At 29.7% G+C, this 25,217-nt stretch overlaps 1 protein-coding gene across 2 annotated transcripts in view; it reads right to left on the bottom strand.

The window, feature by feature from the left end:
- LOC143907091 (uncharacterized) overlaps positions 1-24,424 on the bottom strand; it is a 122,213-nt gene extending 97,789 nt beyond the window's left edge. The window contains exons 1-2 of one of the 2 annotated variants that reach the window (XM_077423613.1): positions 22,484-24,424; positions 21,580-21,670 (exon numbers count right to left, since the gene is read on the bottom strand). In XM_077423613.1, coding sequence (XP_077279739.1) covers positions 21,580-21,598 — 19 coding nt within the window. In that variant the 5' untranslated portion in view covers positions 21,599-21,670; positions 22,484-24,424. The remainder of the gene's footprint in view (positions 1-21,579; positions 21,671-22,483) is intronic. The other variant, XM_077423612.1, reaches the window with a different exon arrangement.
- Between the last annotated feature and the right edge of the window lie 793 nt (positions 24,425-25,217).

Here is a 25,217-nt window from a genome sequence, read left to right as displayed (position 1 = left end):
GGTGGGGTGATGTGATCAGCATCCCGTTTGGCCAATTTACTTTAGGAAAAAGATTTTGTTACTCATTGGACAGGAGGCTGAGAGAGCGTCAGAGGTATTCTAAAAGCAAACTAGTTAGGGAAAATGGGCGGTATAACATTCCTAGAGAGCGGAATAAGGAACATCACAAAGAAACATAACCGATTAAAGCATCACAATAATGGTTAGCAACGAAAATCTCTAATTTAAAAATAAAATTAGACATAATATCCAATATCACATGTTTTTAAGACAGAAATTTGTTCTTAGTACATATCTTTTGCTATCTATTAATAACGAAAGATACCTCTTGCAAAATTTCGAAACCTCGTTAAAACTATGAACACGTTACTTTTTATATCATAACATTCATAACTAGACACTACAGATGCGCACTTCGCGCGCGCTATTTAGCTTTAACATTATGCTATTACTATTACACTATTAACCCTTGATACACACAACTGTCAAAATATACAATGACAGCTGCAAATGAAGTAAGCGCAGCAAGAGTACCAATCGGCATCGCGGAAAAGTGACAACAATACCTACGACATGCCCTTTTTAGAAGAGGAGGAGTCACTATAATTCGAGCTATAATTATACCTATCTCCGATCCGCTGATATTTCGCGTGGCACTTCGATCCTTGCGTGACGCGACTGAAATTCAGAATTAAACGATTTTATATTTATAATAATGATGAGAGATCACATTAATAATAATTAACCTTGCGACACGACGCAAGCTGTCACATCACGACACACACGACGCACTACACGCACGAAACACGAAACTCGCCACACTCCGCGATGACAGTCCCTCACGGGATGAAGCAAGCTACGGCGCGGCAATCAATCGAGATAACCAATCGGCATCGCGGAAAAGTGACAACAATACCTACGACATGCCCTTTTTAGAAGAGGAGTCACTATAATTACCTATCTCCGATCCGCTGATATTTCGCGTGGCACTTCGATCCTTGCGTGACGCGACCGAAATTCAGAATTAAACGATTTCATATTTATAATAATGATGAGAGATCACATTAATAATAATATTAACCTCGCGACACGACGCGAGCTGTCACATCATGACACACACGACGCACTACACGCACGAAACTCGCCAGTCTCGCCACACTCCGCGATGACAGTCCCTCACGGGATGAAGCAAGCTCGCGGCGCGGCAATCAATCGAGATAGCTAATCGGCATCGCGGAAAAGAGGCTTCAATTTTACGATACAAACGAAATTCACTCAGGTAACATAAAAGTGGATTCTAATTGAAATAAAACAAAAGATCGTCCAAAGTAGTGTTCCACTGCTCACTGACAGAATACAACACATATAACAGTCTCAATACCGTAGGGTGCGGAATTAGAAACAAGGGCGATATTAAGCACAATTCCCCTACAGGGTGAGTTTTATTTCGTATGCCAATTATCTCTGCTAATTATCTTAAAAAGTATTGGTTTATTGGAAAAATGTTTCAGATAAAAATTGAAGGTTTCGAAGAAAGCCAATAAACGATGTTATTAGATTTTGAACCTGTGTTGAGTCCAGTAGAACCTAAGTTAATTTTTTAAATAAAATTTTTTATTGTATTATCTTTTTCTACTAATTAATTTGAACAGTTTTTGTTTAAAATATTTTTTTATTTGCCAATATATATACTTTTGGAGATATTCAAAGAAAACTTGGTAACTTTTTCAATATTTATGACATCTCGTTAATTGTTTGTCAGAGAAAAAAGTACAGGACTTCTTGACTTGATTTGATCTCAAGAATATGCTGTTGCAATAGTCCAATTTTTTTAAATATTTGTGTATACATGAAAGCTCCAAAAAGATGTATGCACAAATATTAGAAAAAAATTAAGATACTAGTGCAACAGCATATTCTTGAGACCAAATCAAGTCCAAAAGACCTGTACCACTTTTCCCACCGACAAACAATTATCGAGATATAAGCTAAATATCGAAAGAGTTATCAAGTTTTCCTTGAAAAAAAAATATCTCAAAAAGTATTAAACAAATAAAAAAATGTTTCCGACAAAAGTTGTTCTAATTAATTTGTATAAAAAGATAATATAATAAAAAATAGAGGTTTTCATTTAAAAAATTTGACCTGGGCTTTACTGGGCTCAACACGGACCCCAGACGCAAATTAAGTTCGTTTATTGGCTCTCTTCAAACACTCTAACTTTTATCTGAAATATTTTTTCAATAAACTAATACTTTCTGAGATAATTAGCGGAGATAATTGTAAAACACGAAATAAAACTCACTCTGTATATAATTATTTAGCAAAAATAATCATAAAAATATCATATAGGCGGTATTGTTTATTCACAGACAATATATTTTTTTTTACAGATCAAAACTTTAGCATATGTTAATAAGTCAATAATATCTTTTTATGGAATGCAATTTGTACTATTGTCTTATTGTTAGCACTAAAAAGATAGAAAAGTATGATAAATTTATACATATATTAACATAAAGATTTAAAATAAAAATTTTTAAAAATTTTTTATGCTAATTGTTTCCAAATGCATTTTTATTCTAAATATTTTATTGTTTAAAACACCCTTTTTAGTTTTCTCAAGTACAAGAAACTCGTATTTTCTTAATAGATAGTTAGAAGAAAATTCAGCAGCTAATGCTATTGTTTGTAGAGTCCTCTGTCAACTGAACCACTATCCTATTTCAATAATATTCGTAGAAGATGCACTCGTTATTTAACTAAAACAAATTGTACTAATTGAACGCTAATGAAATGTTCAGCTTCTGTCCTATATGTAAATACAGTTTGCGGAGCACCTGGTTCTTTCGCGAAAGGGTCACATTTGTCAACAAAATTATTGCCAACAGATACGTTGGCGCACATGTATTTGCTCGTATGCTGATTGCCGATAAAATCAAATAGCAGCAAAGTTATAATTATTGCACTCAAGACAATAATTTAAAAAACATGCTTCTTGGGTGCATAAATGTTTTTGCACACAATTTTATTACACATAAAAATAAATTCAAGTAATATTTTATTTTATAAGTATATATTTGCAAATTCTTCATTTAATTATGCAAATATATATATATATATATATATACATATATATATATATATGTATAATATATGCATATGCAGTTATAACATATAATTTTATACATAAAATATTATATGTATAGGTACGTATAATTAAAACTAAAAGTAAAAATAAAAGTTTGGCGTACTCGCATTTTGGTATATATACATATCAGTACAAAATTACCTTTTTTAAAAAAGGTAAAAAAAGGCGCCAAGTACACGCAATATATTTTATAAATCCAAAAATTCAACCTAAGTGGTAATAGCTTTATTTCTGCTTGACAAAATTATATCACAAAATTGCGTTATTTAACTCAACCCAAGTGGTTATTTCAAAAAAATATATGAAATTTTTAAATTGCGCCAATTATTGTACAAAAAAAATATATTGCTTTAAAAAATAATTGTGCAATTGTGCACTTGAAAATTTTTAAACCCGAAGTAATTGGAACCAGTTATGTCATTGCAGTTAGTTCGAATTATCTTATTGTACTTTTTTGTCGGTGATTTAAAAAAAACTATTGAAAAATTTTTTTTAATTTTAAATGTTTCATTCATGTTTATATAAATGTTCAAATTGTGTTACTTTAATATATTTTTAAATTATTTTTAAATTTGTGTAAAGTTCTCAATTAACATAGCAGGCATATGTTAAATCTACACATATATGTGTATTGATTATTTTACACAAAAATTTTAACAAAGACCTTTTTTAACAAAACTACAAAAATTTTCCAACAGTGCACACGCGGGTTTGGATTTGTAATGCACGATAGTAAATAATTTATTCTAAGATGATCCTCATTATAGGTACTCCGTGGTTCGAATCTTATTCCCTCGTCTTCCTCTACTACTGTTTACGCAGTATCTATTAATTATATTTTTCCCATTATGAAAAATTGTACTATAATAACTTTATATTTATAGGGTACCTCCGCAGCGCAGGGCCGCAGGGTTTTACGCCGCAGATGTCAGAAAAAATAGGAAGAATAAAGTACTTGCTCGCAATTATTCTGTTATGTGCCTTTATGTCATATTAGTATTGTGTTGTAATTTCAATTTTTTACTGTTAATATTAACAAAACTGTCATGAGTTGAATCGATTTCTCAGCGTAGTAAGAAGCACGATCTTGTGTTACGACCTACGTAAAATGATTACTGTAGGGAATGTAAAAGGTTTAATGGTTATTTCATGATATACATAAGTGTAGAGGGATAGTAAATAATGGAACACAGCAAAATACAAGTGCATAGCTCTTGTATTTTTTGTTTAACTTATAATATCTTGTATATTCCTCCTGTTTAGGATATACGGCAAGTTAGCATGCGGGATTTATGCCATAGTACAGACACTTTGTAAAACTCGAAATCTGCTATGTGTTCTTTTTCCTTTTTTTTGGATTGTATAACAATAATCTTTAATGCATCTATCGCTCTTTTATTTTTTTTTAATTTTTCAGTTTTATAATTTGTTTATCATTCTTACATCTTAATAAACTTCTTACACACATTTTATAACTTATTATATTTTATTGCTTTATTTATAAACATTATTTGTAATTTTTTATAAGGCGTATATTTCACCTATGAATGTCATATAACTCACCCCTCTGGAATATATGGCAAAAATGCAAGGGTTTCTAAAAGTTTTTTTTATTATATACAAAGAATAAATATTTCATATTTATATTTTTTTATAGTAATAGACAGTATAAAGTTTTTATTGATATAAAATTCATTTGCCTTAAACATATATATAGTAATAAATAATACTCAATAAATTAAGTTTTTCTTGTTAGCTGCGGCGTATATACTGGAGATACCCTACAGGATATATAAGTTTTTCAAATCGATACTCTAAATATTTCGAAAATAACGCATTTTTGGAATACATGAAATATCTATATACAAAGTATTTAAAAAACTTAGGATACTATTGCAACAGCATATTTTTGAGATCAAATTAAGTTAAAAAGTTCTGTACCACTTTTCCCTTCGACAAACTATTATCAAGATATCGTTAAGGGGATCCTAAAGTGAAAGCTGAACTTCCTCGACGTCGGTAATGTCAACATTTCTAATCCTGTTTTCTATGTCATATATCTATATCTGTGCTTGTCTAACGAGAGGCATCTGTCCTTGTTTTGATTGCTGCGCCATCTCTCGCTACACGCAATGTCAACCTGAATGTGCTTTTGCACATATAAAAGTTTATTTAAACTAATCTTTTTTTTTAGGCTTTCTATCTTAGATCTAATTGCACGATATTGTTCTTAAATGTTGTCCCTAGGTCATGCCGGTCTAATTTTGTGGATATTTATTGTGGAATTTTTGTACAAAGCAAATATTGTCGTCACGTATACCAAAAATTAACAAAAATATTAATTTTTTCTTGTTTTCGATATAAATTCGACCACCATGACCTAGATTTCAATGCGTACTTTAATTCTAGACAAGAATTTTGCATTTCTATAAAGCCAATTAAAAGATTAGTGCTAAGAAAAAAAGCCGGTATTACAAACGGCTTTAGGATTCCCTTAAGAAGGTTGGTTGACGTCCCGCTGCGGGGCAGGCGGCGCGGCAGAGGGAAAGCATATAGGTTTAGATTTTCGTCGCGCGAAATAAACGAATTTTAGCAAATAAATATGTGGAATGCATTCAATTGTTGTTTCTTAAAGTTTAAAAAGAGTTGTTTGTACAATTGAAACCCAAATACGTTATTATCCACGTTGAAATGTAACAATAATAAATGTGGACCTGTTTTATTTTTACAATTTCTTGATATAACTATACTTAAAGACAAATCATTTCAGTCTTCGAGAAAGTTCTTCCTAAATATGTAAAGAATTATTTGCACATATTTTCATTATGTGGCGGTCAGCTGTCCGCCACGAACACACGAGCGTACGACCGTACGTACGCGGCACGGATAGTACAACGGGCGCGCGGCACGAAGGCGCGCGGAACGGGTAGTAGCGACGCGCGGCACAATATCGATCGGCGGGATGGATTGGCGCGCGCCCGCTACGCGGCGCATCGCCGGCCGATTCTCTCGTAAGAAAGATTCGACATCGACCTTTATATAAAGGGCAACCCAGCGAGATTTCTCTAGCGATCAGCTCACCAGTCAGGGTGTGCTACTACCAGGGCCCTTGACATAATCTCTTTTGGAGACGGAGCGTGCTCTTCAAGACCTCCGTTTGATACAGAGCGTGCTCATTCGGGGCCTTTGTTTACACCTGCTTTGCAGCGCATTAACTCTCCTCGGTAAGAGTCGACAGACTCCCTGCCGTGGAAAGGTTTTCTGGGTCGTTTACAATCCAGTTCACCGGACAACACCGAGACCAAGGCACTGCCTTCTTTCTTTAACTCCGATTCCTGCACCTGGGGCCACGACGAAAGGTCTGTTCCTGGTCTCCAAGGTGGATACTTTCCTCCCGTGAAAGCCACACCTCATCGACCGGCCAACCCGAGCACTCTGTGGTGACGCACTCACTGGCCTCGTCTACATGAACGTCAAGACTCCTCTCCAAGCTCGGCCTCAGCAAATCTAACTATTCGGGACGGATAATAAGCAACACACCGCGTTAACACTACACATTAATCCTCTACACAAATCACACACGTCCACCTATCCGTGCACATCCAAGAAATAATTTACCTGTACATAGAGCATGAATAAACCTAGCAAAATTCTACCTAATTAAATGACTGGTTATTGTGGGAACCGACGCACCTTCGCCTAACTTCCTACCCCACACATTAAATTCTTATCATTTTTAATATACTTTCGAGAGTTACATTACAGGTTAGGTAACATTTTTGCTGTGTCGCCCGTGTATAAGAGAGAGACAAGAATTTCAAAAATTATTTACTTGACAATCATGCAGACAATTGTCTTCAACTTTGGCTCCCAGACGAACATCCTCCATAAATTTAAACTAATTCTTATCAAATTGATTTGAGCAACCATCCTCCTTAAGTTAAATATTGAAAATGTTACCAAGTTTTCCTTAAATATCTCATAAAATATTAGGCCAGTAAAAAATGTTTCAAACAAAAGTTGATTGTTTTTTTTTTTTACATAAAATAAGATGCCGTTAAAAAAATTATAAGTTCCTATTTTAAAAAATTAAGTTGACTTTGAAATAACCCTAAAAACGTGTGCCAAATCAAAAATAGCTAATATAGTGCGAGAGCCCACCGCAAAAATTTGGGTCTATCGCTTTTATGGATAAATTTACTTACAAAAGGTAGTTTATAAGTAGTATTATCATAAACGATTGTCAGCCAAACTCGTACCCCCTGCGTTATGAGCAATAAAAATTTATGAACAATTGGATTTCTAAGCGATTTGGGTCCATCGCTTTTATGGACGAAACTTGTTTCATTCGAAAGGGCATCAAATTCCCTTTCAGAAAATACCCGGCTGATTTGCCCTGGCCCCTGCAAAACCTAGGCTGATCATGATTTTTGACTCAACGCGCGAGTCAGATCGAGCGTGGCGTTTGAAATGCGCGCCGTAAACAAGGACAGAGCGTCACGCTTTTATTTATACTTTGGATACTATCTAATATCATAAATTTTTAAAGATCATAATTGTTGTTATTGTTATTATTTAACGTTTATGATATTATAATATTGTGTAGGGATTAAGAATATTTTTGATTTTCTTTATCATTCATATTATTATATTTTATATGTTAATTATACACTTTTATCATTTATCATAGTTAAAAATATCATATTTCCAGATAAAAAGTATGGAACTGTCAGAGAACGTAATGTAAATTGGAATTTTGTCGAATATTTCCAAGTTTTTTACATTTTTTTATAATTAATTAAATTTTAACAAAATCATAGCAAATACTACACGGAAAAAATGATATGTAAAAAATAATAAAATTATCAATAAAAGATACTGTTTAGCACTGTAATTTAGTCATTTTACTGAATTTTTATTACAAATTGATGTATGAACCTAATCTTACTGTTTGAATATATATTAATATTATTATACACTGTAAAAAAAGCATTGATGTGCATATCAAAAATTCATTTGACTTGTTAGTAGTATCTCATTTATTTTATTGAAAAATTACGAGTTTATCATTACCCGTGGCCGAGTTACATAATAAACTGTAAATAGTCATCAGATTTCTGACGATTTTTTACAGTTTATTTTTTTCCGTGTAGTATTTGCTATGATTTTGTTAAAATTCAATTAATTATAAAAAATGTAAAAAACTTGGAAATATTCGACAAAATTCCAATTTACATTACGTTCTCTGACAGTTCCATGCTTTTTATCTGAAAATATGATATTTTTAACTATGATAAATGATAAAAGTATATAATTAACATATAAAATATAATAATATGAATGATAAAGAAAATCAAAAATATTCTTAATCCCTACACAATATTATAATATCATAAACGTTAAATAATAACAATAACAACAATTATGATCTTTAAAAATTTATGATATTAGATAGTATCCAAAGTATAAATAAAAGCGTGACGCTCTGTCCTTGTTTACGGCGCGCATTTCAAACGCCACGCTCGATCTGACTCGCGCGTTGAGTCAAAAATTATGATCAGCCTGGGTTTTGCAGGGGCCAGGGCAAATCAGCCGGGTATTTTCTGAAAGGGAATTTGATGCCCTTTCGAATGAAACAAGTTTCGTCCATAAAAGCGATGGACCCAAATCGCTTAGAAATCCAATTGTTCATAAATTTTTATTGCTCATAACGCAAGGGGTACGAGTTTGGCTGACAATCGTTTATGATAATACTACTTATAAACTACCTTTTGTAAGTAAATTTATCCATAAAAGCGATGGACCCAAATTTTTGCGGTGGGCTCTCGGACTAATACTGTTATGTTTTCCCCCAAAACCAAACAATTAACGTTTGTTTCAAATTTTTTTCCAAAAATGCGCTTTTTTCGAAAGATTTAGGTGTATTAATTTAAAAAACTCACTTGTGTATATATATTTACATTAATTAGATATCTAATATTTTATCTTTAATCCCATCTCTTATATGACTTTGTTTTGATTTCAATCGTTAAAACAAATGATGTACCATGATCAGCAACGCATTTCACTGCTTGTATTAACTTCATAATCAACTTTATTAATGACCATGCGACGCCATGCGTGCGTTTGTATGTGCGCCTTTCCCTCCTCTCTCTCTCTCTCTCTTTCTCTCTATCACTCTCTCTCTCTCTCTCCCCTCTTTCTCTCTTTCTGTTCTTCTGTCTGTATGTTTATCTCATGTGCGTCAGAAAATATTGTACCTACATCAAGAGAAACGGCAGTGTCTCGCGCCAAGTACACGCGTAGTGCGAGATATACATATACGTTAATGTTTACTCACATTACATAATTTTTATATATTATTATATATAGATATTGTGAAAATCCCCTGAGGGACAAAATTATTATGAATATGTGCGTACGCGTGACTGAAACTGAAACTGGAACGTAACCAAATGTCACTTTTTGCGTAATAAATCTCGAGATTTCGGAATTGACTAGCGATTTTTTTCGGATTGGTCGCGCGCAATTGAAAGTTTGTACCAATATTAGTTACATTTAAAAAATATCCTTAAATTTTTTTGAAAGCTGGTTTAATTTCTAAGGCTGGCATTCATAGTCGGATCTTATATTTAAGGCCGTCTTAAGTGCGATCTTAAGATGTTATGAACCAATCAACAGAGCTGTATTAGCATCTTAAGACATTACTTAAGACAGTCTTGAAATAAGATCCAACTATAAATACGGGCCTAAGATATTTCACTTGAAAGCTTATTTGACATAAAAATTCTGGCTATAGGTTTGATAACTCCTCGTCATTTATTGCAGTAACGTAATCATGTGATCAGTCACTATTTCTATGTATTTAACGTCGCAACGCTTCTGCGTCGCTGAAATTGTTGACAATTGGCTTATTAGCAATTATAATCATATCGGCTTGTAGACACACATATGTGCAAAAAAATTTATTTGAACTTATTGCCAATATAATCGTATAATATATTCAAAAATTTAATATAATTTAGAATACTACATACTATATATATTGTAGTATAGGAATGCGATAGTCCGGATCTCTCACAAGTCAAATGTCACAATTGTCTGATATAATAAGTCCTTGAAATATTTTGTTAAACACAGAAATCTAAGACACGTATATCAAGAGACACGGCAGTGTCTCGCACTAAGTACACGCGCAACGCGATACCGAAGTGTATCTTTACGTGAGTACGAGAATTGCGAGATTTTGAGATTTTTTTATATGCGCCTATTTTGATGTTTAAAGGATGAAACAACTCCTAAAAGCTAATAATTATATACTTATCAAAATGGTAAGATATATAAAAATATTTTAAACAGAACTTTTATGGTTTTTTTTATAACTAATTATCTAATAATTTACAATTGTGTATTCAAATTTTTCAAAAATCTAATATTGTCAATTCTTTTTTTATTTCTTATTTATATTAATAAAATTGAAGCGTACGATTATATGTATATCTATTTATGATGACTTTGGAATGTTCGAATGTTTTATCTCTTTTACATTTCAAATATATCGCATTACATATCAGGGTCTTGAACTGTACTAACAAGCAGCAGTTACGGTTGTATTAGTGTCATTGACTTCAGATATTGTAAACATTACTTACAGAGAAACTGAAGCAAATAAAGCGATATTTTAAAATGCACTTAGGCCGGTATTCGGTTCTTATTTCTTATTTCAAGATCGTCTTAAGTAACGTCTTAAGATGGCCAATACGGCTCTGTGATCGGTTCATGACATCTTAAGATTGTACTTAAGACGGTCTTAAATATAAGAAACCGATTATGAATACCACCCTTCAGTTTCTTATATCACTTTTTTACTCTTAAGTTATATTTTTAAATTACTTATACATAAAGTTATTGCTTATTTTATTATTTAGTGAAATTATATATAATATATTTGCTTTATTATTCTAATTATCGCATTAATAATTATTGCAGCATTCTAATTCGTACACAGTAAAAAATTTTGTGTATTTTTGTTAAAAAAGGTCCATGTTATTTGTGTAAAATAATGAACACATACATGTGTAGATTTAACCTGTTATGTTAATTAAACTTAACAAATTTAAGGCTCCTGTTCACTCACTGCAGCCATCTTGGATTGATGACGTCAGAAGCAAGAAAATATATCATGAAAATTCTTGCGATTTACACTAAAATAAAAATGCTTTTTAATAAAATACCATCTGTAAACGATAAAATAAATTTGTAAAATACACCGAAAATTCCCCTTTTATATGAGTAATTCACATTTGTCGAAGTGAATGTTGCATAATCAAGAACGAAAACAAGTTTGACAGCTGTCGAATTGAAATAAGTATTTGCTCACATATTAAATCACAATAAATTGGATATCTTCGGTATATTTTAACACTATCACAATAATTTTAAATGTAAAAACACTACACTAAAATGAATAATAACGCTGTAAATCGCAAGGAAAACAAACCGGAAAACAAGCCATTTGACGACTATTGAAAAGAGTGGAAAATGTTCCTCCACATATGTATTTCTTGCAAATTTTACTTCTCGGTCAATTTTACGAGTTTCACGAATACGTTAAACGTTATAGCACAAGTACAAAACAAATAATAAAGAAATTAAACGCAACACAAAATAGGTTGTCAACATGTCACCAAGGACAGAATTCTCCATTGAAAAGGTTTTTATTTCTGCCGCGATAGTACGTTTCCACCGTCAACGCAAAGTTCTCGGATCAGGAACCAGGAGCCTTAAAATGTAAAATTATTAAAATAATTTAAAAAATATGTTATAAAGTAACACAATTTGAACGTATTTATTAAATGTGTTGAAATTTACAGAAAAAGAGTGTTGATTTTATCTTACAATCTTAACTTCTATATAAAAGTTATGTTAATTGTACACATAATTAACTTCAAATTACAATCAGAATTGCATTTCCTTTCTGTTGAAATATTTTGACATAGTATCGGTGTTACCATTTAACACATCCATATTATGTTAAATTAACACAAAAATTTGAGTGGACTGTTTGGGACATGTGATTTATGTTATATTTAACACAAATTTTCCAACTGTGTATTATTACAATTAATATTTTATTGGTTACGATGAGATCTCTAATTAAGAATTTTGGAAGTAAATCCAAAACATATCCTTCAAATATGATTGAAATAATAAAGTCCATATCATAAATTACAAAAAATATTTTTGTTACTGCAAAGATATACATTTCGAATGCTTCCAAATTTCACATAATTTAAGTAATTTCAAACTATTATATTTATTACAACATATTGCCAAAATCTTATCTTTTCTGTTATAGGTCAAACTGCATAAAAGGTTACACCTCACCGATTTTATCGTTACTGAAGTATATTGTAGAGGAGGTCTTTCTGAGTAATTTTACGCAAGAAAAAAGTGGGCGACGGTAGTTTAGAAGACAACAAATTGAAGTTTGACATTTTTGTATATTTTGTAAAATAATATGTTATTTTTTTCAGTACTAAGGGAAGTAATTTGCTGATATGTGTGTATAGACAATACATATGTAGGCGAGGGAAGGGCGGTAGCTACCGCCCCTCCCCCGCAAGCAGGGGTAGGGTGGGTAGGGGTGAGCCTCGGTTTGCGTGAAAAGTCATGGATATTTTGTCAACAATCGAATTGACCGACTTATTATTACTGTTAACGAGGCTGAGAAATTCGTGTAGTTGCATGGTGATCTTCTAACGAATTGTGCAAAATCGGTCAGTTGAATCGTATGCTTGCGGGGAAGGGGTGGTAGCCCCTCCCCCACCTACATGTGTACTATCTGTACACACATATCAGCAAATTACGTCTTTCAGAACTAATGTGACTTCATAATACCTACAAAAAGTATTAAAATTGTAAAACTTCAAATTACTATTTCTTTTGAAAAAATACCGTTCTTCATTTTCTTCTTGCGCAGACTTACTCAGAAAAATCTCCTCTACAACATATTTAAATGGCAATAAAATTGGTGAGGTCCTAACTTTTTATGCAGTTTTACCCCATTATATATTACTTTAAATAAATTTTTTTATTATAGTGTTTCTCAAACATATACGATGTGATTCCGCGTAAAGTAAAAGATGCAAAAAATCTTATAATGTTCACATTTAAATTGTTTACATGTGTAATACAAATATAAATTGTTTACATATACACAATTAATTAATTTTTGAATTATAAATTAAAATATCGATAATTGTTTTCAAAATAAATTTAAATGTGGATTAGTGTTCTATTTCATATTATGTATACAAAATATAAAATATTATACTAATCTGCATCTAAATTTATTCTGATAATTATTAATAATTTATGTATTAATAATATTTTATATATTATAATATTAATATAATATATACATACATAGTTATATTTACATTATATATGTATATATAATGTTACGTGTGTGCGTGTGCGCGTGTGCGCGCGCGCGTATATCCACATATATAGGGTGTTTCTTAAGTATTGTCCAATATTTTAGGAATTAATTTTTTAATTTTTCTTTATTTTATGAAGAAAAAAGTAATGATTTTAATTTTACAAAATTTTAAAATTTAATTTAAATTTTAATTCTATATCTCTGAAACAATAAAATATAAAAAGAATCCGGGAAAAGAAACCTCTTATTTGTTCATATTAGTTCGTATTAGTTTATATTAGTAGATATATGATTATATATAATCATATAAGAAATGGAAAATATAATCTTAAACATAATTATATGCCATATATATGAGCCATATATGAGAGTATAATAATTATATATGGCCATATATATATGTATATGCATATATGATTACATACCCGGGAAAAGATACCTCTTATTTGTTTATATTAGTAGATATATAATTATATCAAACCAAAAATGATAGGATGTTCCGCCAATATAGATTAACAATAATATAAGAGATTTTATTTCGACTCAATTGGCTATATACAGTTGAACAAAAACATTACGACGACGTTTCGATCCTTGATTCGGATCCTTATCAAGCAATCTACAAAGCAATTTGGTTAACACAGACATAATTAAAGTCATATTTTAAAATAACCGAACAACGATAATAGCTGTGTAATACCTACTATTATATAAGAACCATCACTTTCACAATAAACTCATGAAGATTTTTACCGAAAAAATCATAAGTGTAAGATGTGGAATGGTCATAGTATTGACTTGGATTAATGTAGTATAAATGCGCACTTATGCAGCCTTATGTGTTGTACGAAGGAGCGCACGTGTTGTCGAGGCGACCATATAATTATATATAGTCATATAAGAAATGGAAATATAATCTTGAACAATATTATATGGCTATATATATGAAAATATATGATTATATATTCCATAAAACCTCTTTAAGTATAACCTTATAGAGCCATATATGGTCTTATATGCTTATATATTATCATGTCTAATCATGTAAAAGCATATATAGATATTTATAAGATTAAAGATATAATCATATATGAACATATACCCGGATCTATCCATAAGTTTGCATAACTATTATAAATATTCTTCTAGTATATTATTTTACTTGACAATCAAATTAATATGATATATTATTTCTAGTTTCAATTTACACAATTATTGCAAGTACGACAAAGTCCATATTGGCACGCAGTTTAAAAAACTGAAAAATGTATTTAATAATAATTAATATTGTGAAATATTATTAAGCACCAAGATCCGTTTTGACCAAAAACGGCACTTCTCATTGCTTATGTTATTTTAAATTTTTCTTTTTTTCTAATTTTGCATAAGACACTTAATTTTTTTTAATTGACATTAATTTTTATTAAATATTTTCGTAAGCAGTGTGAAATTTTACCTGTAATAATTTGTGACTAAAACTGTTATATAATATATATTATAGTTTTTATAAATAAATAAACATACCTTATAATTTAAACTTTAAACTACTGAAAATAATATAATCATATATGAACTTATATATGGTTATATAAGATTATATATATATATATATATATATATATATATATATATATGATCAGATCACAATATTGTATCTCAAAGTATCCGATAGATGGCATTCGATGGGATCTGTTTCTCGTATTTAAAATTTGACCAACAGTGTTATAAGAACGGTATCAAAAGACACGACACTGTCTCAAGCTATGGAGCGGCACAATTTTTGAATCAGTTGTATCGTGGAGTCCACTCTTATAATAAAGTGGCATACGTAAAAAATAATACTTGAAAGTAACAAATTTCTGAGACTTATTTAAATATATATATGTCTTTATATATAATTTTATATAATCATATATGACCATATAAGTTCTTATCGGACCAAAATTCATATATGAGCATATAAGATCGCTTTTTATATGAACTTATAATGTCTCATATAAACATATAAGATATTATAAGAGATTTTTTCCCCGGAAAATTCATATAAATATATAGTCTGAAGAATATTGTGTTTCAGAGATATTGAATTAAAATTTAAAATTAAAATTTTAAAAAATTATTATTTTTTCTGAAACAAAAAAGATTTTAAACGTGTGGATATATGAGCATGAGAACATACATTTATATATATATATATATATATATATATATATATGTATGTATTATACATAAATGATTATATACATATATGTGTGCATATATGTTATATGAAAAACATATACATGTATAATATACCTATATTTTTTCATATTGTATATATGTATATCATCTGTAATATTAAAATTGCGTAATTAATTTTTATAATATAATATAATATAATATAATATAATTTTTATAATATACACAAGATTAATTAATGAAAAAAATTTAGATTTCTAAGAAATAACATTTTATTTATCAGTATTTGTTAATGACAATAAAGATCGTCACGTAGCATATACATCTGTATAAAAATAAGTTGTCATTTTATAGGAATCCAAAATTTATTGATAAATTAGAAAATAAGATTTTTATGCCATATAAATAATTAATTAATATAAGTTTCCTAGGTTTTATAATTAATATATAATTAAAAATATTTATAATTATTGGACTATTCTTGTTAAATTACAAGTCTGTAATGAAAATGAGTGTAAATTGTGCGTCTCTCTCTCTCTCTAATATTAATGCTAATTAATACAAAATTGAAATATATTATTAGCAGTCGTTTTTTTTTTTCATTTCTTTCTCTCTGTCTTGTATCGAATTCTTTTATGGCAATCAGTACTTATATCGGATTAAAAAAGGACAAACTTTCTCGGCGATAAGAACGGGGCGCATCCGGGACGCAGTAAGCAGGTCAAAGGTTTCTGCTGGAGAAATGAATACAGTATACTTTCTATGAATGGACCGTGTCAAACATAATTATACTAATTTATTTTAACATTTTAAATAACTTTCCCACAAAAAATAGTTACATCCATTTCTTAAAATACAAGTAATAATAATCCCAAAGTGTCATAAATATTTGAAATAATTATTGTAACAAAAAAAATTAATAATTGTGCTTAAAAAGTAATATAAAAATTTTTTTGAGAAAAATATTTAAGAGAAACAATCTTAAAGGTAATATTGAAAATGCGAATTTATCACCAATAATTACAAAAAATCTAAATAAATATATAATTGTATTATTAGGTAATTAAAATAATTGTGCAAAAATGATAAAAATAATAGATGGCATGCACATATGCGTTAAAAAAAATGACAATTTATATCCTCAATAATGATCGTATAACTTATTAAACATATAACAAATAACAAGAAAATATTTACAATAATCTTTTTACTATTTTAATGAATATTTGCAGAAAAAAATTAAAATCATAAATAATAAAAAAAATAAGAAATATAGTAAGAAAAAAATAAGAAAAATACTCTATTATATATATATATATATATTATATATTTTTAAAAATAGAAAAATTGAAATAAGCTATAATCACAATTCAATATACTTCATTCAAAATAATGTTACTAAAATAATAATATATATATGTATCAAAAAATAAACAAATATTGTAATGTTAACAACACTTCATAATCATACACATAGTATTTTAAAAAGGTATAAAGACAGTATTTAAAATTTCTTCAAAAAATTAGATCGTATATTTCTTTTTTATATTTTTTCATTCCAAAAAATAAATAATTATAGTCTCTTTAGTCTCTTCAGCGACCCCCCAGTCTCTTTAACGAGTACCCTGTTTTTTTATAACCAAATAATTTATGCGAATATACCAAATACGCCAATTTTGTTTCTAAAGAGACTGTATAACTGTGATGAATTCAACCGTGCAGTTTCTTATTCTCCTTGATTAGAGTAGCTATGCTCTTGAAAAGTCTTAAATGATAATAAAAATCAAGTCTTAGGTATTAAAAATTAGAAATTGCTACATTTGATTTATCGAGAAACACATTTTCTTAATCACTCATCCCAATTAAAAGCATAGTTATATAGAGAATAATTAAAAGACCTTTAAAACGATGTGTCATCCTATTCTTATTGTCATTTAAGATTTTTAAGGAGCTCTAATCAAGAAAATAAAACAATATGATTGAATTTATCACAATTATATTCTTCTTAAAAATAAAATTGACATATTTCGGCAACCTATAAATAACAAGATAACATAGTGACGTTTATTTTGCTTTATTAGACATCACTATGTCGTCTTTTAATATCACTCTGTTACTTGGGATATTTGCACAGATTGGTCGGTTACAAGAAAAAAACCAGGTGAAAGTTTTCGTTGGCTCATTCTATATATATATATATATATATATATATATATATATATATACATAAATATAATAAATAAGTAATTTAGAACAGAAGTTTTTGTATTTATTTGTATAAGTCATATATTACACACACACACACGCGCACACACACACACACACACACACACACACACACACACACACACACACACACACACACACACACACACACACACACACACACACACACACACACACACACACACACACACACACACACACACACACACACACACACACACACACACACACACACACACACACACACACACACACACACACACACACACACACACACACACACACACACACACACACACACACACACACACACATACCTGCGCACACACGCACGCACGCACGCACGCACGCGCACACACGCACGCTACGCACAAACACATACGCGCACGCTCACGCACACACACATGTATATAATTGCATCTGCACACGAGAAATATTTTTAAAAATTTGACTTACACCACTGTGATTTTTACCTCTCTATATGTATGTGTATATATTTATATTATTTGAATGTTTTGTCTTTATTGCAAAAAAAGTTACATTTTTAAGTGACAATCGACAAAAATTGAGCGAAAAAATTTTAAAACTTAATAACACCGTAATAAAAAATACTAGATTTGTAAAATAATGGTATGAATTTAAAAAAATAGAAATCCGACATATTTTTTACTTCTGATTTTTATGACATTTAGAATTAATGCATAATTACTTTGGAATGATGTAAAAAATTTTAGATCTTTCTTTTATTGAATGAAAGGATTTATCGTTACTATTATACATATAAAAAATTATATATCATGGAGTTATATCTTGAAATAAAATAAGAAAACGGTACGGTTAATGGCAAGAATAAGACTTAAAGTCAAATTATTTTTGCATAACTTCGAGAATAAATCCTCTTGATAATTTTATACTATAATTATTTATTTTATAATAATAAATATATCCGACACATACACAGGTGCGTGCGCACGCGCGCTTGCGAAAACAATTTTGCTTTAAGTGCTTACTCTTGTCGTTAACCATATCGTTTTCTCATTTGACTTCACGATATAACTCTGTTTCTAAGTCACATTATTATATATTAATTACAATAATTATGTACTCGAAAATAAGAATACGTATATTCTAGATTGTCACGTAGCACTCTTACTTTAATTATATCTCAACTACATTAAATGATTAAAGTTTACGCAGTTAATTATGTAAATTAAAAGAGAACAAAATATAGTAAAAGAAAACAAAAGTAAAGTAAATAATGAACCACTTACGATTAGGTTTATGTGATTGTCTGCATGCGGATAAATATTTAACCCGCGCACATATTTATTTAAGAAAAAATATTTCTAATTCCAAAAAATATATTGTCTAAAGTGATTATAAATGTCAATAACACTTATTTTCACATTTTTAATTAATATAATATAAACAAATTACGATGTAGCTGTAACATTCAAAACATATATATCAATGAATAAGATTAAATTATTTAGTATAAATCTCGAACACTCATTCATTATAAATTATTATAATAATTAAGGTTATTCTACTATCTGTTAAAAATGTTTCTTATATTTTTCTTTTCTTATCAAATATATTATCGAATACGAATAGCACGCGTACATACAAGCAGTATATGTACATACAGTAATTTTTTGCATCGCATATATGCAGTTGCATCATCAATTAACTATAAATTAACTAACCTATTATTTATAACATAAAATTATTTGAATCAGTATTTATCCGCATGCAATTGTAAATTTAATTGTAAATTTAGTTTGTTATTTTATATTTTTTTTCTAATTTAACGTGATTGTTAGATGTTTAATATAGCTGAAGTACATTTATGAAATAAAGACGCTGTGTAGACATTTAAGTAATTTTATTTTTACAACCAAACTTTTAAATTTTGCAGCTAAAATAGTATGATGTATACAGTTAATGTAACAATAATAAATATCAATAACAAATGATTGTATAAAACGTAAAAGACATATGTTGTACTTCAGCTATAAAATTTATATAATTTTTATTTCTTATAAAAAAGTTCTAAAAAAACGAAAATGATTTTCACTCGACCTAACTAGCACATTTATTAATTGTAACATTTACCTATATATGAATTATATGACGTTTCGACCATAATTGTTTATGGTCCGTCTCAAGTATAATAATCTAAGTTACATAAAATAAAATTTGCAATGTAAAAGCATCATGACGTTGTGTCAAATGAAATAAGAGACAGAAGGACGTTTCGTATATCTATATGTCATGTAAAAGATAAAAAAGATTCATATCGCCATGACGCTTCCTCAAAATTATAAAGCAGAAAGAATGAGTGTTGCAAATTGTCATTGTAGTCATATATCAAATAAAACCAAAGACAGAGAATCACGAGATATTTTAACACGTAAGAGGCGGGGTAACAAAACTCAACCGGGATTTCAAATGAGCAACATTGTAAAAAAAGTTTGGCTCTTATAATTTCATTCTTGAATTATATGTAAATTATATGATATAATATAACACATAATTGTATATAATATATATTATGTAATTATATATGTAATATGCGTAATATAAGTTTTGACTTATAATTTACAATTAAAGAAATACCAAAAAATCTATCTTACATATGTTTTTTCCTATAGGTAACTGTGTTTAATAAAATTAATAAGTTTTATTTACATTGTGTTATACTTTTATTATACAAATATGAAAGATCACACATTGTAAATGTATTAGATAGTTAATTGTTATGTATAATGTAGTAGAATCTTTATTATTTGAATTTGTCGAGATTGAGATGTTAATCGATTAAGGGAGTAAGAGAAATAACCGATTTATCCAAATGATCATGTTTTAAAGTAAAGAAAATTTATTTATTACATAATAGTGTAAATGTAAATAAAAATTAGAACAGAATTTGATAGTATTCCTCATTTTTCCATCTTATTTTTCTAGTTGCTAGTTTATATATTGTTCTTAACATAAATTTTTGATCAGAGAGCTATTTTATTTTTTTATGCTTTATATAATATTTAATATCATTTATAAAGTTATTTCTAAAATAGCAGGCGAATCAAAATGTTTTAAAATGTTATTATCTGGCGTTATAATACATCGTTTATTTTTCTGTACATAAAATCAAATTTTTTGATCTAAAGTTATAAAGAATATATATCATATGCAACATATATATGCCTATTACTCTTATTTAAATTGAACTAAGTATGTACCTATGTAAAATATTTATTTTCGTTTTTTAAACAATGTTTTAATAACAAAACGTCCTATTAAAGTATACAGTATTCGGAGATGATGCATAAAAGTTTTATAATACTATATATATTTAACAGAATATTTAAAAATATTATTAAAATATATAAATATAATCGCTTTTTATATGATTAATCAAATGATTGACTATTTCGGTTTTACTCCAATGTAATAAATATACATGGTAAATATTGATAAATATATAACATATATGATAATTATGTTATTTCTGTACATGAGCCCGTATGTATTGGCATAATTTAGTATTATTTAATAATATCAATTGAATTATTCTCACCTAGTACAATCGGATCCATTGGAAAGACGTGGAATCCAGCAGCCGTCGGTTACATACAAGGCGAAAGCTCCAGAGTTGTAGTGTTCTGTCTCTAGTTTTCAAAATGCACTCAAAAGAAACATGCTAGTTTTGTTGGTATAATCCTATCGTCGTTACGCTTTTTCAAATACAATTCTAATGTTTCGTGTAAAATGTATATAAGCCGTATAACGCATAAAACAATTTATGAATAGCAATAGCAAATCAAGAGACACGGTAGTGTCTAGCACCAAGTATACGCGAAGCGAGACCGCACCGTGGATCTTTTACGCGACGCGATTATCCATTACAAGAAAAGTGTATGTTGTAAAGTACATAAATATATAATTGTAAATAATGTTTTAATAAAAAAAATATTTCTATATTTAAGAGATAACAAGATTGTGCAAATATCTAAAGTTGCAATTGCTTATCTGTTAATTGTGTGTTAATAAAAAAGAAAGTATTCATGGCACGTGATTAATTTTTATGTTGCAATATAAATAACTAGTAGGTACCATTATAAATTCGATATCTAATATTTAAATATTCTAATTTGTGAATATCTTAAAATCTGCATACTGTGTGATTTTACGTGCAACAATTTTATGCAAAAATAAATTATCGAACAAATTTCAATAAGTATACGTTTAATTTATGTCACATTTACGATAAACTCAAAGAAAATCGTAATAATAATAATTAATTATAACAAAGTTTATGAAATGCACCCTGAGTTAAACAAAAATAATTATAAGGTCTCGTTTTTTTTTGTTATTAGATCCCCAGTGTCAGATACAAAACGTGATAATAATGATGTGTAATATGTATATGTAACAGAAAACGTAATAAAAGAGTACGAGTATAAAGAAACAGATTCACGAACTATTATATTATACCGCACCGTCTCGCTTGTGTACACCACCGAATCGTAGCATTGGCAGCTGAGTAGACGAAAAAGAAGCAGAGACACGGTCAACGGCGCGCGGCTTGCCCTTCGCTGCCTCACTGACTGGAGCGACAGATTTACCAGAGCAGAAATAAGAAAATCCCTCTACGCCTCTTAGAATACACACAGTCTCAGCCGTCTTAGTGTATAACGTTCTACACATACACACATGCATGCTTGTAGTAAAGTAGCTTATACGTGCATTTAAATAATTCGGTTGAATTTAAAGGACGTTCACAAATAAACCAAAGCTTCGTTTTTAGTATGCATTATTCATTTGATATGATATATCTGTACGTGCCTGTGAAATGATAGAAAAAGAAATCTATGAGAAAAAGAGCAATATAGAAAAAGAGTAGAACGTAGCTTGAAAAAGCTACAAGTGGTTGAGTAACTGATTGGCTGTGGATGATCACACAAAACACATTCGATCCTAAAATGCCCTTGTGTGCTTAGCGCACAGTCACTTACACGTGTGCGCATAAACGTTCGTGCGCACGCTCGACTAAGCACAACCGAACGATACAGTAAAACCGGTGGATTGGGGGAAGAGGCTGGCCATGCTTAAGAGGCGGAGTCACATTCGCATGGGCCATTGGCGACAGCAGCGCACCGTGAGCAACCATGGTTTACGCCTCTTCACTGTGCCTACCTGATTTCTATCCACGTTTCGTTTGGCGCTAAGTATTTGGCTCGTCAAACTGACGCTTAATAGCACGCGCGCGTGTATAAACTGTTAGTGTTCTATCTGCGACATCAAATAAGATATACGATATTAAAGGAATTGCAATAGAGTATAACGTAATGGTATATATATTTTCAAGCGTAAATCAACAGCTTAGATTAATGTTTTTTAATTCTTTATTTAATTGAATTGATTGTTTGAAAGAAGATTTTATAATGCAACCGTTAACCAGTAGTTTCTTATTAATTTATATGCATAAAAAATTAAATAATTACAAATTTATTCATCCATATTAAAAGATTATTTAAATAAAATTTGACTTTATGTTATATTATGATACGGTTTGTGATGGTTGATATTTATCAACCATTTCAAATACATTAAAGGATCGAACATTTTCTTATCAAACAAGACGGTTTTGATATTAAAACAAAAGAACTCCGCACACTTCTTATGAAAATTGAGTTTAAGTGAAATTGGATAAAAATTAAATATGTTGTAGTTGATGAGATCCTGATGAAAAAAACCTAATGGCAAAAAGCTAAAAAATGGATAGTTTCTTTGCTACAGGCTCTCGAAGTGTACGATTCACACGATTTTTAGGGGAAACCGGGGCTCGTTAGCACCGTTTTCACAATTTCGGCATTTGAGTTTTTATACAACTAATTATTATAATTAAACAGTACTAATAAGATAGAGAGAACCTTTCTCTACATTTTTTGCTAGGAACGCTCCTGTATACTGTATAGTTTCTTTGTAATAAGTGAAATACGAACATGCTGCATTGTAGCCAACTTGTCCCGATAGTAAGGTAAGTTGGCTATGCGACAAAAGTTCATGATAAATTAATGAAAACGTAATTGAAACACAAAATGGATAACAGATACGTATACTTCTTGATAAAGATTGTATCTTTTAAAGTTATTTTGTAATGATTGAATAGCAAAATACTGTAGCAGAAAAACAATTGTGAACTAGATTTTAGATGTAGCATTCATCATAAAAATATTAAAATAAATATATATCTAGCTTTCTATCAGCATTTAGGTAGCAAATCACATGCTCAAACAGGTCTCACGCGCGCGGCAACAACAAGTCAAGTTAAGCGTGTCTTGATATGAGCCAACATACCCCATCCTTACATACGTTTTATTTCAGTTATTTTATTACAATAAATTACTGTTGTTAGTCAAAATAACATGTCGTATAGTAACAGAAACTTTTCTTTTAACTAATGATACGTCACTTTGATTTACTTCTCAAGTTGAATAAGAACATTAATACGATATTTTAAAACGCTCGATTACTTGCCACCTTTTGAATCAAAGTTTTCTCTTTTTTTATTGTAATACTTGTCTAATTAAAATAAAACTTTGGAAAAAGCACCCATGTCATATACGAGATATTTTGTGATAACTTTTGCATTGTTATTTTTTTGCTATTATAAATACATAAACGGAACGCATTGCCAACTTTTCTTTTATGCCAACAAGCCCCGGTCTTCCCTACTGTTATTAGAAGAAAACACCATCGACTGTTATGAGTCGATAATGATGTTTTTTCCGTAGCCGCAAATCATTTCGCAACTAATGTTTTAATCGCAACTGATTCCGCCGTAACCTATTTTGCTCCTATTCCGCAGTCACTAACCGCAATACATTCCGCAATGTTTTAATCGCAACTTCTATTCCGCATCTATTGCGGTATAATTTGCGGCTACGGAAAAAACGTCATTATCGACTCATAACACTCGATGGTGTAACAATAAAAATAGTGTGAATCGTATACTTTAAGAGCCTGTAGCAAAAAAATTGTTCATTTTTTAGTTTTCTGTCCATTAGGTTTTTTTATCAGGACCTCATCAACTACAACATATTTAATTTTTAGTCGATTTCACCTAAACCCAATTTCCATAAGAAGTGTGCGGGGTCCTTTTACAATTTCCTATTAATACAAATTTTTTTAATAAATTGAATGATCTAGATG

The sequence above is a fragment of the Temnothorax americanus genome, unplaced genomic scaffold (assembly GCF_048541705.1).
Source record: "Temnothorax americanus isolate GAGA-0224 unplaced genomic scaffold, ASM4854170v1 Scaffold8, whole genome shotgun sequence".
Lineage (NCBI taxonomy): Eukaryota > Metazoa > Arthropoda > Insecta > Hymenoptera > Formicidae > Temnothorax > Temnothorax americanus.
The sequence above is the reverse complement of the archived record's forward strand: the minus strand, read 5'-3'. Positions and strand labels throughout refer to the sequence as shown.